This window comes from Argiope bruennichi, chromosome 10 (assembly GCF_947563725.1).
Source record: "Argiope bruennichi chromosome 10, qqArgBrue1.1, whole genome shotgun sequence".
Lineage (NCBI taxonomy): Eukaryota > Metazoa > Arthropoda > Arachnida > Araneae > Araneidae > Argiope > Argiope bruennichi.
In genome coordinates this window covers 9,471,237-9,488,662 of record NC_079160.1, presented here as the reverse complement: position 1 = coordinate 9,488,662, position 17,426 = coordinate 9,471,237, and the positions used below count along the sequence as shown (strand labels likewise).

The 17,426-nt window shown below is 26.0% G+C and overlaps 1 protein-coding gene across 1 annotated transcript in view; it reads left to right on the top strand.

The window, feature by feature from the left end:
• Positions 1 to 4,398: 4,398 nt before the first annotated feature.
• LOC129988300 (cullin-3-like) overlaps positions 4,399 to 17,426 on the top strand; it is a 41,459-nt gene continuing 28,431 nt past the window's right edge. The window contains exons 1-4 of the mRNA XM_056096493.1: positions 4,399 to 4,601; positions 8,174 to 8,371; positions 13,769 to 13,882; positions 15,557 to 15,717. Of these exons, the coding sequence (XP_055952468.1) occupies positions 4,548 to 4,601; positions 8,174 to 8,371; positions 13,769 to 13,882; positions 15,557 to 15,717 (527 nt within the window). The 5' untranslated portion in view covers positions 4,399 to 4,547. The remainder of the gene's footprint in view (positions 4,602 to 8,173; positions 8,372 to 13,768; positions 13,883 to 15,556; positions 15,718 to 17,426) is intronic.

Below are 17,426 nucleotides of genomic sequence, written 5' to 3'. Positions count from 1 at the left end.
ATCTTTGTTACAGACTAAAATAATTTTTCCAAAAATGTATTTTTGAACTCTGGGAAGTCTAATAGGTGGAGATTTTATCAAAATCTCGAATTCGAATTTTTTAGGCGATAGCTATACTTTGTATACGAGGAAGTAAAAAATAATCCCAAAAACAATCTTTTAAAAATCATTTTAAGATTTTGTTTGATAGCAACTTATTTTATGAAGATGGAATTCACTACAGTTACTTAAAAATATCCAATTTTCCTAAAAATATCGCTTGAAAAAATAAGCAACCCAATAATGCAGATCAAGGTCAGTAAATTTATTGTTTGAAAAATGGCTATCATAAGTACGATAAAATTTTAGTTTAAGTGTTAAACTGATTGGACATATCAAATTTTAAGCAATAAAATCCATAGGTGATAACAGGAAAACTAACTTAAGAGGAAGAGCAAAATAAACCCCTAAAAATTTTACAGAAACCATATTTGTTCATGCAATTTACTTTGGGGAGGGATATCATACATATTTTTTGAATTGAGAAATAAATAAGTTAAAAAAAAATAATTTCGGTTTTGATTTCGAATCAATCAAAGAGAATTTGAATTGTAGATATGGTCTTAATATGTTACCAAAACATAACATCAAAGATCCATGCCTTCAAAATTCTCTCTTGTCTCCTTTCACAGCACCATTAACTGAAACATAGTTAATGGTGCTAAGTATAGTTTAGTAGTGTAGCCTGTTTCCGTTAGTTTCAGAATGAGCAAATTCATCGTGTCAATAACTTGTACAGTTCATTCCTAACTATCCGGTTCGTGATTATCAGGCGTAATTTTCTTTTATCGTAATTAAATGTGGAAGGCAAAGTGTTGCACTAGAAACATTGCCAAGAGGGAGTCTGCTACGCATCGTGTGCAAAATACAAGTTATGAGAAGAAAAGAGCAGCGTTCTGCCCGTTGTTCATTGTTTCGTCAGTGTATAACGGACCTCAGTTGTTGACGCTTTTCTTGATTATAACTGCACAAATATTCGTAAATTGTTCTTGGGATATGCTTAATGTTTTTTTTAAGTGTATCACAGAAAAGATTTCAAAATGGGTGATAAACGAAAAAGTTATTGTAACTGTGGAGAAGAAATTACGTGCTGTACAGTGACTAGACTTTAGTGCAATAGCAAAAAATATAGCTTCGGAGCTAGGAATTGGGGGAAATACAGTGGAGGACTGGAAAAAAAATCGAGTAGAAATTGAAAAGAGGTTTGTCGTACAAGCTTGAAATAGAATAAAAGTAAGAAAAACTATGCTGAAAGATAAGCATAAAAAAGTTGAGGAAGTTTTATTTTTATGGCATGAACACTTAACAGGAAGTGATAAATAATAATTTTATGAGTTTTAATATAAAAACCTTATCTTCTGGTATTGGTAGACAAAGAAATGAGTTCATAGAACTCCGGCATATATGGCTTTTTTATTATCCAGCCCGCCCTTCCGCCACATTAGGAAGGATATTCGGGAGTGTACTGTATTGAATTTGTCTAGTTTAATAATGTCTACTTTAATCAAAAATTATCCTAATAACAGATATTTCTTTCCATATTTATTATTTTTGTGAATAAAGATTATATATAATTCGAAAAATTATTATAGCCTGTAAGCCATGAAATCGAAGTTTGTTCATTGAAAATGGCCAATTTATGAATACTTATCACAATAAATTTAATAATTTATCTCAAGAAAATTTAATAATTTCTGTAAAATTCAACGTAAAATTACAAATTATCAAGCAAGTAATTTTATATAATTATCTTTAACATAGTTATAAACTAGCAACCTTGGACGACCATCTGGTTGGCTGAGATTAATGTTTGCTAAAATTTTCAATTAAAAATGTTATGTAACTTTATCTCAAGGGGTTCATTACAAGAAATACCATTTATTTTATGTTTAATAGCATAATTTGAATATTGTCCAAAATTGCAACAAGACTTTTAGATTCGTATACCGCTGAATTATCGGTATTTGCAACATTAAATTCTTCCAGTGCATTACAAGTTTTTTTAAAGCTGTGTATAAACTGCTTTAAACGAATCCATTTTGGCTTCTCAATGACGAGTGTCGCATAATGGTTTAATAGTAATGTTTAAATGTTTTTGCAGAATTTCCCATCAGAATATAAGCAATGTAAAGATTGCAATATTCCCCAAAAATTATAATGTGTACTATTAAAAGCGGCAAATTAATAAATTAAAAGAATGTGATAGGCAAGGCAACGCATATAAATTGCATGAGAGTTTAGAGTAATTATTCTAGATTATACATCTTTATATTTCCTTTTCATGTTGTTACCATTATTGTATATCTGTCCTCTACAATTCGTAATATTTGAATCAAGACCACTTAATGTTTTCAAGAGTTTTTGCCGGTCCTTTCCAATCATATCAGTTACTTCAATAATCCCTATAAATGACTCAATTATAGTTAAACTTTGTCTTCAAACTTTGCATACCTAATAATGATTGCAGTTTATTCTTTATGGAAAAAAGCAGAACTTCAATCCATTTCGATACTATAGTACAATACTTAGCTGCTTTTATATCGTCTTTAATTTTATTAGACTTTATTTTCTAATGCTGGAATAATGTGTTCTTGTAATCTATGTGTTAATGATGCACAATTCTATTTTTCGAATTTTTTATTCTGTTATATAATCCATTAGCACAGATTTGTATTTAATTAATAGTTCGATTAAACTTAAAACATTTTCATTATTAGGAGTTCCTATTATTTCATGGGTTCCTTGAAGAGGAAGATTATTACATGCTAAAAGTAGAATGACATTTACAGTTCTTTGAAATAGTAATTTAAATCGTTCCGTTTCCTTATTTATAATAACTTGATTTGTTTTATCAGTGGTCGAACGTAAATTTACTCGCTTTAGTTATTAATTCCAATCAGTAAACGAATTAAAGTGACAAACAAAACATTCAGGATCTCGAATTACATTTGATAGCCATCTATAAACCGTGTAGACTTTTCATATCCTTTTCTTTTGAAAATGGTATACAACAAAAACAAAATACTCAGTTTTGCGTTTTTGAATATATTAACCAACTGATAGCTGGGTTTCATCATTTGGCATTTTTCTGAAAGTAATGCGTACTGGAAAATGATCTACCTTTAGTATTCTTCGCAAACCTTCTCTGTGTTGCACAGGTCTAGTTTTAACACAACATTCTTAACTGATCAGTTATAATACTTAACTATAAACCTGGATAGCTTATATTCACTTGATCATTTTTGTCGTTATTTTCTGATTCGATCATACTTGTAGAAACATACGATTCTTAACGAATTTAACAGTTTCTAAATTTCCATTACAAGATTGTGTAGTTTTTCCGGAACTTTCTTGTCCAGTTGAAGCTTGAATTGTAATTTCTGAAGTCGAGGCGATTTCTTTGCCAGAATTATTTCGTAGAAAGAAAATAGATCTACTTGTGACCACTTGAAATTTAGCTTTTCTTCTTTTTTTTTTCCTGCTATTTTTTTTGACACCCAGAGGGATATTTTCATGCCATGGGCATCATTAGATCTAACAATATTAAAAATTTTATAGTATAATTTTCGAAATACTATATGCAATCTTAGTAGCCGAGGTAAATGACCGTTAATTTAGTTATCTTATATTGCACACTTGCAGTAAACTGCAGTATATCTATAAACTTCAGATATTTCCAAGCAGTCAATATTTTTAGTTAATTTTCTTCTCTCTTCTTTTAATTTAATTATTATTCAGAATATTATTTTTGTTCTTGATTCCGTTGGGTGCTCCACAATTCAGAGCCCCGGTGCACAGCATTTACCGTACTCCCTCCCCGATGGCCGGCGTTACGTCCAGCTTATGATATTCCTCGAGAATTGAAACAAGGAAAAAAAATCACTATATTTCATGTACGAAATTTATTTTAAAAATATTTTGTTAAAGATAAGCATATTGAGAACTTTTGAATCAGTCAGTTCCCAGATTTTTCTTTTTTTTCCCTTTGCTTTACTCTTATACTTATGTGGTAATTTTAAATTTGACTTTAGTATGAATTTCCATCTATTAAAGTTTATTTCAAAAAAATGAAATAAATTTATAATATAATTACAGTTTATATGTTTTTATACAGTTTATGATTATTGCGCAAGTTCTTGATAAAATTAGTTTTAACGCTGAATGATAGATCGCCTCTTTTTTTTTTTTTTCAGATTTTATTACAGACAAATTTGTCAAAAGCCTTATCTGCTTTTTAATAGAAATTTTATTTAAAAAATATATTATAAAAAATATACTTGCTATACGTGCTTGTGCGATGAAGTATCAATATTAACCTTAATTGTCCACAAAATTGTGATATCAAAAGTGGTGACAGCACAATGAATTGAATGAGTTCGATTTCGGTGTAGTGAAGTGAGAGTAGCATAATGGTTGTTTGACAAGATTTCCATGATACTGAATATTAACTGTTTTTTAACTAATTTTTCTGTATGACCCTTTCAAAGTAAAAATTTACACTATTCAAAATGAGCCTAAAACAAGGAAAGAAAGATACAAAGATGCGCATTCGAGCTTTTCCAGTGAGTGTATTAATTTAATGAGTTACTAATCTACATATACAACCTAAATTCGATTCTTTGTTTATCATATATTAAATTCAATACATCACAGACGTTTACATATAGAAATCATTTTTAAAATTTTTCGATAAATGAATTTGATGTTTTTTTTTTTTTTTCGTTTATCTATGTTTTATTCGGCATGCATTTTATATTGCATGGAGAATCATACTATATATATCCACCAAGAAAAAAATTCGTGTTTCTGGTTGCTTATTGTTATTTGTTTTCAATACACATATGCAGAAATTTGCATTGTTGACATTATTTGTTAAATATTTTGGTATTATTTTATACTGCCTTCTTACATGGCTGATAACTTCCTGCGTGACCAAGAAAAGTTTCAGTTTCATTATAGAGATAGCAATCAGAGCCCACAATTTTTTTACTTTTCAATTTACGTTAACTTCAAACATAGCCACATTTTTCGTTCCATTTGTAAAATGAAATTTGTACCGACCCCAAATCTTCTGGAACTCCGACCTTGCTGCATTGTCTTTGTATTTTAATTTGTGTAAACATTTTTCTCAGTATTGCCATACCTGCGGCAACGGAACCATGAAAGAGTATGAAATAACATCATGTGTTTTAAACTTATGATTTATCTACTTTTGAAGTAATTCGTACGATACGAAATTCAATTTATAATTACATGCATTAATTCCCATTTTGAAAATTTTTAACTTGATTTTTTTTTTTTTTTTTTGGTTTTGTATTGTAATATGTTGTATTTTTATGTTAAAATCAGTTAATATATAGAATTATTTTTAGTGTTTGTAAATTATATGTGAAAAAGAAACTGTATAGATAAATATATAAGTAATTATGTATTATTAACTAAATCAAGATATTTGAGATTTTGGATTATATTTGAAACTTTCTTTTAACTATGTATTTAAATATAAATTTCTTTGTAAAAAATAATGAAATTAAACGTATTCTAGTTGTAATATAATAAAGAGCAATTTATTTTATTAGGATTCTTGTTTTGTTTCAATAGCATGGTATTGTTTATATATAATTGGAACTACATTACTAAACCTTTCATCCAATATAATGTTAATACTTTTATCAAAGATTCATGTAAAAGATTATGGTAATTACTGCTTTATTATTGATAACAAGAAAATTTATTTGTTATTATTCTGTGATAAAATACATCTTCTGTGAAGGGAATTTCCCTTTAAATGAGTAAAATTATTTAATATAAATTCTATGTGCTTTATTGTGATGATGATTATTTTTTAAAAAAACTAAAGGTTGATAATATTTTCCATGTAGGAAATTTTTTGAATGTTAGGATTTTTATATTGTTTATTTGCATTATGCACTAATACTAATATAAATAAGATGTTTTAAGCTTATATAAAATGCACACACACATATATTTTCTTATTATTTAAATTTATGTAAATTACTGAATATTTAGTTATTGTAAAAGATTAGCAACACTTGCAAAAACTGTGGTTTAATAATAATTTACCTACCGTATTAACACTTTCAAGTGCTTATAAAATTTAGTTCAGTAAGTTTCATAAAAATTAACTTGAAGCAGTAACTAACAGAAATGTATGGAGTGTGAAACTTGAAGGCAGCATTATTGTAATTATAATATTTACAACTTATATATACTTTTTAAAAAAGACATGACTTTTTTTAGAGTGTAATGAATGTACTTAATTATAAGATTTTTATGAGCAAACAGAAATATACCGGACAAATTTTTAAATTGTTTTTATCTTAATCATCAACATATATTTTTTGGCAAAGTTTTCTATTCTCTCTCCATTAAGATTCAGGATATTTGACAGTGTATCGGTATTTAGAGTAAATATAATTGATAAGAAAAAAGGAAGAATTTTTATTTTCACTCTTGGTGATTTTGATTTAATGCTATTTCATTTGAAAAAATTGTTAGAATTGAATGTGATTGTAGATGTTTAATAACTGATTAGAGTAGTTTGTATTATACATACAAGATTTAACATTAATTTTTTTTATTGGTTTTGAAATTTTATTGAAATCTTTTATAATTTTTTTTTTTACTTGCTGATTAGAACAGTCTAAAGAAGAATAATTGTCAGATTCTATTAAAAACTTCATGATAAGAATAGAATTGCCTGTCAGTTAATTGTCTGAGTCCAAATCTATCTTAATAGTTTTTATTATGTTATAATATATTCTATCAGATTGATAATTTTTAATTTTTCTTGCAGGAAATTAAAGTATGGCATTATTTTATTAAAGTTATGGCATGTATTAGTTTTAAGTTTTAATTTATTGAGTATTGACCAGTCAACTTTATTTAAAAAAAAAATCTCATTCTAAAGCTTAGTATCAATGGAATTGACTCAATTTCCCCCGTCATTTAGAACTGGTAATTTAAGAAGTGTAACTTTGTAGATTTCATATTTTTTAATATTGTATTAATGTAAAAAATTATAAAATCTTAAACTTTTCTATCTTTGTAATAATTAATTACTATTTTAATTAAAAGTTCCTATAAAATTTTAGATTCTAAAATGTTTACTATGGATTGCCAAGAGGTTAGAAATTGTTAGGCATGATTTGCTATCCAGAATAGAATATTTTAGAGGCTTTCTTTATACCTTCAAAACTAATGATATTTAAAAAAGTTCATTTTGCTTAAAATTCTTTAAAAGGCATTGTATTTTTAAAAAGAAAAAAAAAAAAAAACGTGGAAAATTTAAGTTGTGCTGCAATATTCATATTAAATTGGAATATTTTAACATCTAAAAGTATATTCATTGTTTAATAAAAAATCTTTAAAGAGTTTCTGATGAATCTCTGATATTTATAAGAGGAAAATAATAATTTTTTTTACTAATTGTGCTTTATAAGCAGGTGCTAAATGAAATTTAATATACTTTGATAACTTTATTAGAAAGTAGTATGTTCTATTAAAAATAATAAACCTGTGATGTATGATTTGAAATTTGTATTTTGCATTTTCATTTTCTTTACCGTTCATTATTGTATTGGTCACTTCAGGTATGAAAAAAAGATTAAATTTTTTATCTATATTTCCAAAGTTAGATTAATTACTATATTATGAAATTTGAAAAAGAGCAAGTGATCTTTTCAATGATCATGTATGTGGAGATATAAATTAGGCAAAGAAATGTTGACGAGAGATTGATCAATTATGACGATTCATATCTTGAATTATTTCCATTTATATAATTTGATATTAAATTCTATATTTTTATAAATTTTCAAGTTTTGCAGAAATTTAGGTGCCTGGTTAATTTGTTGGGCAGTGCTATTTAAAAATTAATTTTAATTCAGATGTTACATTGTAGAAGATGTTGGAAGTTAAGTTTATAAGTTTATAAATGCTACATAATAGAAAATCAGTATCTCTTGCTGTAATTAATGCTTGGTAACAACTGTCGAATTAAAAAAATTGCATGAAAAATTATTATTGTAACATTTTATCTTACCAAAGATATAAAAGCTTAGCATATCTTTGATCTTTACTGTTTGCGTTCGCTAAAACTAATTTTTGTTAGATGACCATGGATGAGAAATACGTGCAGAACATTTGGTCTCTGCTAAAGAATGCTATTCAAGAAATACAAAAGAAGAACAACAGTGGCCTCAGCTTTGAGGAACTTTATCGAAATGCATATACTATGGTATTGCATAAGCATGGGGAAAGACTCTACACAGGTCTCACAGAAGTTGTCACCGACCATCTCGTCATGAAGGTAGGTTCTCAAATAGTCTTGATGGTGGAATTTTCATTTTATTTGTAAACTGTGAATAATTTTGGCTACCATTTAAAATGATAAGATATTTTATGCATATAATATGTTTTAAAATATCAGACACAAATTTGAATGTGGATGAAGGAAACTGAAAAATCTGATTTTGTAATGAGATGAGTATAAGAAATATTGTATTGAAGTGATATTTGAAGTGTTTTTTTTAACATGTATTTCAGATTTATCCAGTATAAGCCACTATTAAAGATTTTAAAAAATGAGCTGTTTATTGTTTAAAATTAAATTTGTGTTTTTTAAGTATTTTAATGTTAAACTTATTATAGCTATATCATATGAATGAATGTAGGAAGTTCTTTCATGGGACATGGAGTAGTTATGTAAATGTGGAAAGAATTACAAGAATCTAATGACCTGTTGAAACCTTTTCAGTATAGTTGAAAAGCACCCTTGAAGTTCTTAACTTTCATGAACAGAACCAGTAATATTTGACTTTGTTTATGACTTTACTGATAATTACTAAACGATTTGCATGGGCTGCAGTGAAAATAAATGAGTTTTGATTGATTATGTTCATTTAAAATGGCTGTCTGAAATCCATTTGATATGTATTACACGCAAAAAAAAAAAAAAAAGTTGTTAACTAAAATATTTTTATTAGGAGCTCTTTAAATTGTTTGAAAATGATGAGCAGTGAAATTCATATGCATATTTTATCCAAATTTTTTAAATAAACATTTCAATTAGTAGTTTGGAAGCAAAAGCGACAAAACCAGTAAGTTGAGGATATAAAAAAAAAATCGCAGAATTTTATCAATTTGGAAAAATCATGAGAAAGTCAAGAAAATTTGTAAAAATATCTAAAAAGTAAGGAAAACTGCAGACAAAAGCATTTTGCATTAAGCATGTGTGCAATTAATGAATTTCTGCTGCTATTTCTCTACATCTGAAGTGTAATATTAAGAAAATTATCATAGCAACCCCAATCAGGGGCAGCTTTCCTTTAAGGTATGATAATTTTTGTGAATATCATTATGATAAGAGTAATATGTTGATGAATATGTCTAACAGCAGCTTGAATGAAATTTTCAGAAAGACCAGTTTTTTACTTTTCAAAAAACAGAGAGAAAGAGAATAAATTTTAGTTCAACTTGCTCTCAACTCAAAATCTTGAAATGGTGCCATATCATTGCTAAAAATGCCAATGATACTTTGTCATGGCAAGTGTAATGTTGAGAAAGAATTTTCAATCAATGAAGATTGGCTATGAGGGGATATGAAAGAACAAATTGTCATTGTAAGAAAAATTGTTTGTGACAGCAATCAAGGCAAACAGTGAAATAAGTAATTTTGAATTATCAGAACAATTTATTTTTTGTATGAGAAATTCATAAGCCAAATATAAAGAATATAAATATAAGAAATGAAATGAAGAAAGAGAAGTAAGTAAAAATTTGGATTTAAAAAAGAAAAAAGTTTCATCTTTAAAAAAAAAAAAGAAAATCTTGAGGCAGTTAAAAAAGAAAGTATAGATTTGAGGAAGGAATTGCATATCTCGGACTTTTTTAAAAAGAAGCTTATAAAACATTTTAATTTATTTAAAATAGGACTGGTTGTTTTAAATTGAGTTTTTTTTTATTATTAAGAAAGACTGGAGCTTGTTATGAAAATTTTTCAAAAAATTGTTACATTTTTAATGTATTTGCTATTTTTTTGATTCTGTTTTTTATTATAGTTAAACTATTCATTCATAAAATGCATTAAAAAAATATTAAAAAAAAATTTATTAATTTTAGCACCAAATATTTTCAAAACTTGCCAGCTGTTGCAATTTGTGCCGGATATAGGGCAAATTGTAACAAAAGTGGGAGAAGTTTTAGCAATAAAAATAACAATATTCAAAATTATTTTCTTGTTACCAAAATTATTTTCTTGTTAATTAAAGTAATGTCAGATTTGAAAATTGTTATCATTTGTTATAGTGGTAATAAAGGATGTCAAATAGATAACAGTAAAATGATAAAATTCTCTGGTCAATCAAGCTAAAAGTAACTCTACACCAGAATTGCCGTTAACCCAAGAAATTCATAGATTGCTTTCTTTATTTTGTACTCTTATTTTTGCAAATTAAAAATTGAATCCATTTTTATTCATCAAATTTGTGGGCTGCAGTGTCATGTTTGTAATATCTTCACCTCAGGATCCAAGTTAAGTATTGCACCAAACTACCTATTGCAATAAAAACAAACAAAAAAAACTGCTGTTTAAGAACGTTTAGCATGTACTAATAATTTTGAGGCTGAATATCTTCCTACCTTAATGCGACACAAAAGCGAAATGAAGGGGCATCTAACTGTTGCTTAAAATTACATAACTTGTTTACATAGTATGCTATAAAATAATATATCATCACGGTTACTGCAGCATCTCTGCAGATAAAACAAAACCTTTTTTTTTTTTTAGAATCTGACTGTTAGTTCAAAATCCTCTTTTCTCATTTTTTTTTCTTTTAACCATTTTTTACCCTTTTTTCTTATCCTTTGTTGTTATCTTTTCTTTCTAAGCACATAATATTTGCTTTCCATTGTTTTTTTATAAGGCGGATAAATTAGAAATTAAAAAAAAGTTTACATTTAAGTTATTTTACATTTTTAAGTTTAAGTTATTAAATGAATTTCTGTTATTACCTTAGAGATCTGTTCTTTGAAGACACTTGTTGATGTTTAAAGAAGAATGTCTAATTGTATGAATCAAACACAAATCAAGATAAATCTTGCAATTAATAATATGTCGCAACTTCAAAAGATTTTGTTACAACTTGCCCCATCATATGATTTGACATTTTTGTTGATATATAAAAAAGTATTGCAATTAATAAAGAAATGAAATCAGTCTTTTAGAATTTAATACATTGACAAAAATAAAAATATTTTTAAAAGAATGTTCCAATATCTTCAATCAAAATTTATGAAATATTTTTTTTTATAAGCTAAAATGACGGATGTGCTCACAACCACTCAGTATTCATTACAAATTAAAATTCTGGTACTTATGCAAAGAGTTTTAATTTGTTGATGGACTGTTTTAAAATTTTGAGGAAGAATCATAATTACCTTTTTTAATATGATTTAACTTGTATTACAAAGAATAGTTTAAATGTTTCTTAGAATTCTTATCCAGTTATAGAAGCAAAGTATTTTATTAAAACTTGCAGTTTTTCCATATAACAAATGTAATATACAGTTTTAATAATATTTTTAGAGTATTCATTCCATTTTTTAAAAAATTAAATTTCATGAAAATATATTATTTTTATATTAAATAACTCTTAAAATTGTTTTTAATTAGGTATATTGCACACACTCAGTGAATCTGAATAGGGAGAAAGCCAGAACACTAATATAATTAGTAGCCATAAATCAGGGAAATTTTTTTTGTAGCTTCTGTAGCTACCCTATTAAATCAATAATTCATGATAAAATATTTTCATTCTGTTTATACACTGTTAAAAAAAATAAAAACTCCATATGAATTGTTTATTTAGTATATTTTTGCCATTCTTTTTAAACTTTGGAAATGCATTTAATCAGGTGATAAAATACTTTTTCCACTTAATTGTATATATATATATATAATATATATATATATAATATATATAATCTATTACTATTGCAAGTATTTAGTATTGCACACTAAGCTTTTAAAAGCTTAGTGTGATAAAATTGTATTCATATTATGCCATCATTACTTGAAGCGTCATTGTATCCTTCACTTGAAGTATGTTGCAATTTAGATGGGAAGTACTGTCGAAACATCATTGTATAGATATTGCTGCCACTGAAATGTCAAGATAACTGAGAAATGTTTTGAGCTATACAGTTGAAATTTCATAAATGATCTCTATGCCAAAATTGTAGATTTTTAAAAAATTCGAATTTGAGCAAAATCCATTCATAGGAAGTCGTATCTGTCCAAATATAGATCAACATAACTACAAAATGAGAGCTAGATGATTAAAATTTGGCATGCAGATTTAACATCTAAAGTAGTCCATATCAAATTTAGAACCAAATCCATCGAGGGATAGACGGTTTATCAGTGTTGCTTTTTCACAAGCATGTTAACAGAATAATTTAAAAATGTAAAAATGCAGTGACTAAAATATATGAAATTTTTTATATTACTTCACGATGAAAATTGTAGTTTTGTGTCAAATTCTTTTTTAATCAGAAAAAAAGTAATCAAAATACATACACATTGGATTTTCTGGCACTTGCATATTAAATGCCCATCAATTAATTTCTTAAAAAAAACACACTAAAGATCGCATGCTAATAGGCTGTTTCATAATTATTTTTCACTAATGGTGTGCAGTTAATAATACATACGAACATTTATTAATGAATATACAAGAAAATTCTTGGGAGACCATTCCCACTGGCTAAAAAAAAGTTCCAAATTAGAATTGTTTTGTTTTGTTTTATTGTGAGTATTATAAGCATAAATAATCAAATACTCTTTTAAAAGTTAAAAAAAAATGTTAGGTTTATTTGTTTTTTTCTAAAAATATATGTCAATTGAAAATTTTTTTTGATTAAATTTGAAACCATTTTTGTATCCACTAACTTTTTCTAGAGAATTTTTCCTCCAGATTTGAGTATGTAGGTTATCTAGAAATTAAAATCTGACAGTTGCATTAATCCCAGTAAGATTTTCCGCTGAAATTTATTTCAGCTACTGGTCTTTTCAGTAGGTTTAGGCATTTGGGATAAATACAGTTAAGCTGACCTTGATGCTTGGTATTTTGGAATCTATCATGCAGATTGGGTAAGGTAAGAATAATGAATTATTGGAAGGACCTGCCTTAAAATGGATTAATGTTAATAACTTCAGGACTCTTTAAAGGACAAAAATTAAGGATTTTAATGTATTTATTCAGTATTGTAGAATAGATTCAAAAGTTGTGCCATAAAAATGTATTTTATGTGTAGGATTTTTAGACATTCTAATATAACTAAAGTCTTTTATTAATTTTATCTTGAAATATTAACAAATTTTGAAAACAAAAATGATTTAAATGTTCCATGTTTTATAATTGTTTTAATGTTAATAAGATAATGATCAAATAAAAAATTTAATAACTTTATTTTTTGTTTTGATTTATAGAAATAACAATGTGGAGAAAATTGTTCTTTCAGCTATCAGTATTAAATAAGCTCTTTCATTAATAAAAATAACTACATTTTAATAATTATTTTTTTCTTTATTACTATCCAAATCTTGATTTACTTTATTCTATATTGGAATTTGCTTTATTTTTACAATACTCATTTTAGTTAATATTTTTAAAAATGTTTTTATTTTTTGAAATTGTCTTTTTAGGTTCGAGTGGATGTACTTAGTTCTTTGAGAAATAATTTCTTACAAACATTGAACCAAGCATGGAATGACCATCAAACAAGTATGGTTATGATTCGAGACATCTTGATGTATATGGTAAATTATAAAATATTCCTTACATTTTTTACTGTGGGAAAGATGTAGTATATAATTGTAATTACTAAATTAATTTTATTTGATTTCTATTCAGTTTTTCTGTAATGATTTTTAAACATCTTTAATAGTACCAAAATTTTGAATTTTGTGCCATATTTTTTCAAAAAAATGAGAAACTTTCATTGTCATTATATTTCCATGTATATAGTCTCAAAATGTTTTTTGATTGTGTAAAATTGTATATTTTTGAAAGATGATTACAGTTTGACATTTTGTATATATTTCCAAGGGAATTCTTAGATAAATAATCTGTAGTTTATACTTAATTTTTCAAGATGTACATCCTAGGTTACTGTACTGTTTCATTGTGTTCAAAACTGTGTTGAACACAATTATATAGAAGCTTTGCATTTGATCTGATGACAGTCTTGATTAGACTGAAATCAGATAAAATGCTAAGCCTGTAGATATTTGAGATTGAGAGAGTATTTGAGTTTTATGGTGCCTTTCACCGGAAATATCACAAGTGAAATATTTTACCGTAAAGTGTTTTTCTCATGTCTGATTATTGAATTGGGTACAGATTCCTATATTTGATGTTCTTTGTAGTAGCAAAGGCAATAATTTGAACAAAATATCACCCTGTTGTGGTATAAAATATTACAACTCTTTTAAAAAATTATTTTTCATGCTGTTAAGTTGTAATTTTCCTGAATTTACAAAATAGTAAGTAGAATTCTTAAATTTTAATTATTTGAATATATAGAAAAGTATTATTCAAATAATATTTTAATTGCTTTTTTATATTCGTATTCAATATGCATAAAAATTTTTTCAACATGGGCGTCTTTCAAAATTTTCATTTTTCTCCTAAGAATTTTCAATTTCTATTATAGACAAATAAGTCAAATGTTTTCTTTAAAAAAAAAGGTGCTACTTACTCATCATCATGTGTAGAACTGTCATTCATTAAATATATATATATATATATATATATATATATATATATATATATATATATATATATATATATATATATATATATATATATATATATATATATATATATAAACCGCTTTCCAGCAATTTAACCATTGCAAAACCTATATTCATTTTTTCAAAATATTATTTAATTATTTTGATTATCAGTATGTACGCATCTGATAAAATTCCTTTATTTATTTGGAATTAATTAGATAGTCTTGAATTTTCTAATATATTTTGTTTGTATATTAAGAATGATATATTCCATTTATTATGATCCCCCTTTTTTTAATGGAACCATTTTTGTTACTTCTTACTGAGCTCTATTTTTGAAACTATCCATCAAAAAAAGTATCTAGATATTTATTGTTGTTTGTAATTTTTAAAAGTTAAATTAAAGAAAAATGTTGCATGGTTTTTGAAAGTATATCCTCTTTAAAACTGTATCAACTGCACTCATATAAGAGACCATCTGCATTTTGCATAATTATCAAATTTCCCAACTGCAAATCTTAATGATTTATGGAAATTGATAACATTTGAAATAGTTTAGATCTCATCTCTCCAGTTGTCTCTGATTCATATGTTTATTATTAGTGCAATAATTAGATTTCGAGTAGCAAGCAGTGTAGATCTTTTTTGATGGGCCAAATCAAATTATAATTCCTCTATTATTTTACCTCCTTACAGGACCGTGTCTATGTGCAACAAAATTCTGTGAATAATGTATATAATTTAGGACTAATCATATTCCGAGACCAAGTGGTACGTTATGGTTGCATTAGAGACCATTTACGGGAGACACTCCTGGACATGGTCATGCGGGAAAGGCGAGGTGAAGTGGTTGACAGGTGAGATTTATTTAGTCAGATTAGTTGTTACAGTATTCAATTTTATTTTTATTTGTCTTTTTTTTTATTTTTATAAATAGTTTCTCCCTCTTTATTTTTTTTGTCTGATAAAATATCAAATAATATATGCCTATACAATCAATCACTGAGTTTTCTTAAACTGTTAAAATTATTTGTTTTATAGATCTCCAAAAGAAAAAGCTTTTAATATAGTATATCACACCTCAAAGCATTAAAAATAGCAAATAAGCTATAGAAGAAAAAGTAAACGTGCGATTTACATATAATTCTGTGAGCTCAGAGATGAAAAATGAGACTTCCGAGGAAACCAAAAAACTACATAGTTCAAAGAAAGATCTATTAGATATTGATTTTTATTTAAAGAATGCAAGCTTCAAATGTTTAATTTGAAAATACATTCGAATATCTAAATATGCCTATAAAGTAAAATATTCACAGGCCTTTTTTGTCCTCTATAAGAATTCATCCAATGTATAGATAATCTGAGGTTAATTTCTAAATTCCTTTTGCTATTTACAAATTGCAAAATTATTTATTATTTAAGATATTTAATTAGGGAATAATAATTAAGCTCTTAATCTTAAAAATTAACCTTTGTTTTTGTACAGTTTTTTTGTCATTGACTTCCGAAATAATCTTTACATAAAAATAATTATATACTATTTTAATAAACAACTATTATCATTTCTTTAATGTTAATTTAGCTACTATGAAAAGTTTTTTTTTTTTTTTTTTTTTTCATTTCCAAAAATTTTTAGATGTTATTAACCCGTGTGCAAGTTCAAAGTTATTTAGGGCTTTTTCTATCTAGAAAGATGCAAGTACACAATGTAGAATTTTTAACACTAAAAGTACCTTGTATCATGGTACTATAAACTAAAATAATATGAACTTCTGTTATTTGCATAACATAATGGGCAAAGGGAAAAAAACAAACAACCCCAAAATGCATAAATAATTTGTACTGTATAGAAATTGAAACTACTGAATAGATTTTCTTCAAGTTTTGCTTTCAAACATCATGGAGTATTAAAAGATTTACAACAACTGATTCAACATTTCATATCTTATTAATTAAAAACTATATTTTCCTTTAAACAGAAAATACTGTTTTATCTTTAATCATACAGTTCTTATTGAATAAAAATTATAACCATATTTTTTGCTTTTATTAATTTACCTCTGATTTGCTATTGCCTTTATTTTTAGAATTATTTGATACATTTGAAATCTCGTATTATTTTAAAATGTTTCAAATCATAAAAGAATTTCGTTTTTAATAACATTTGGTATAAAAATATTTTTTATATTGTTTAACAAGCAAGTATTGTTTGTCTAGAAAGTTTCAAAAATTCTTATTTGTTTTATGTGCTTTTATTCTATCAATTAAATATTTTTATCCAGAGGCCTGTCTGGATAAAATATTTAATATGTAAATTTGTACCATTCCATTGGTATGGTCACTAGTTGCAATATATCTATTGGTAAATGAAATTTGTAAATTATTTTAAATATGAATATTTCAAAGGTCTTAGAGAAAAAAACATAACAAACAGATAAAAAAAAGTAGAATTACATATTTAAAAAATATATATATTTACTGTGCTTTTGTGTACTGGAAAAAATTACTTCATTTTGTTACATAATGTAATGCATTTGTTTAAATCTTTTTTAGCAATGAAAAATGT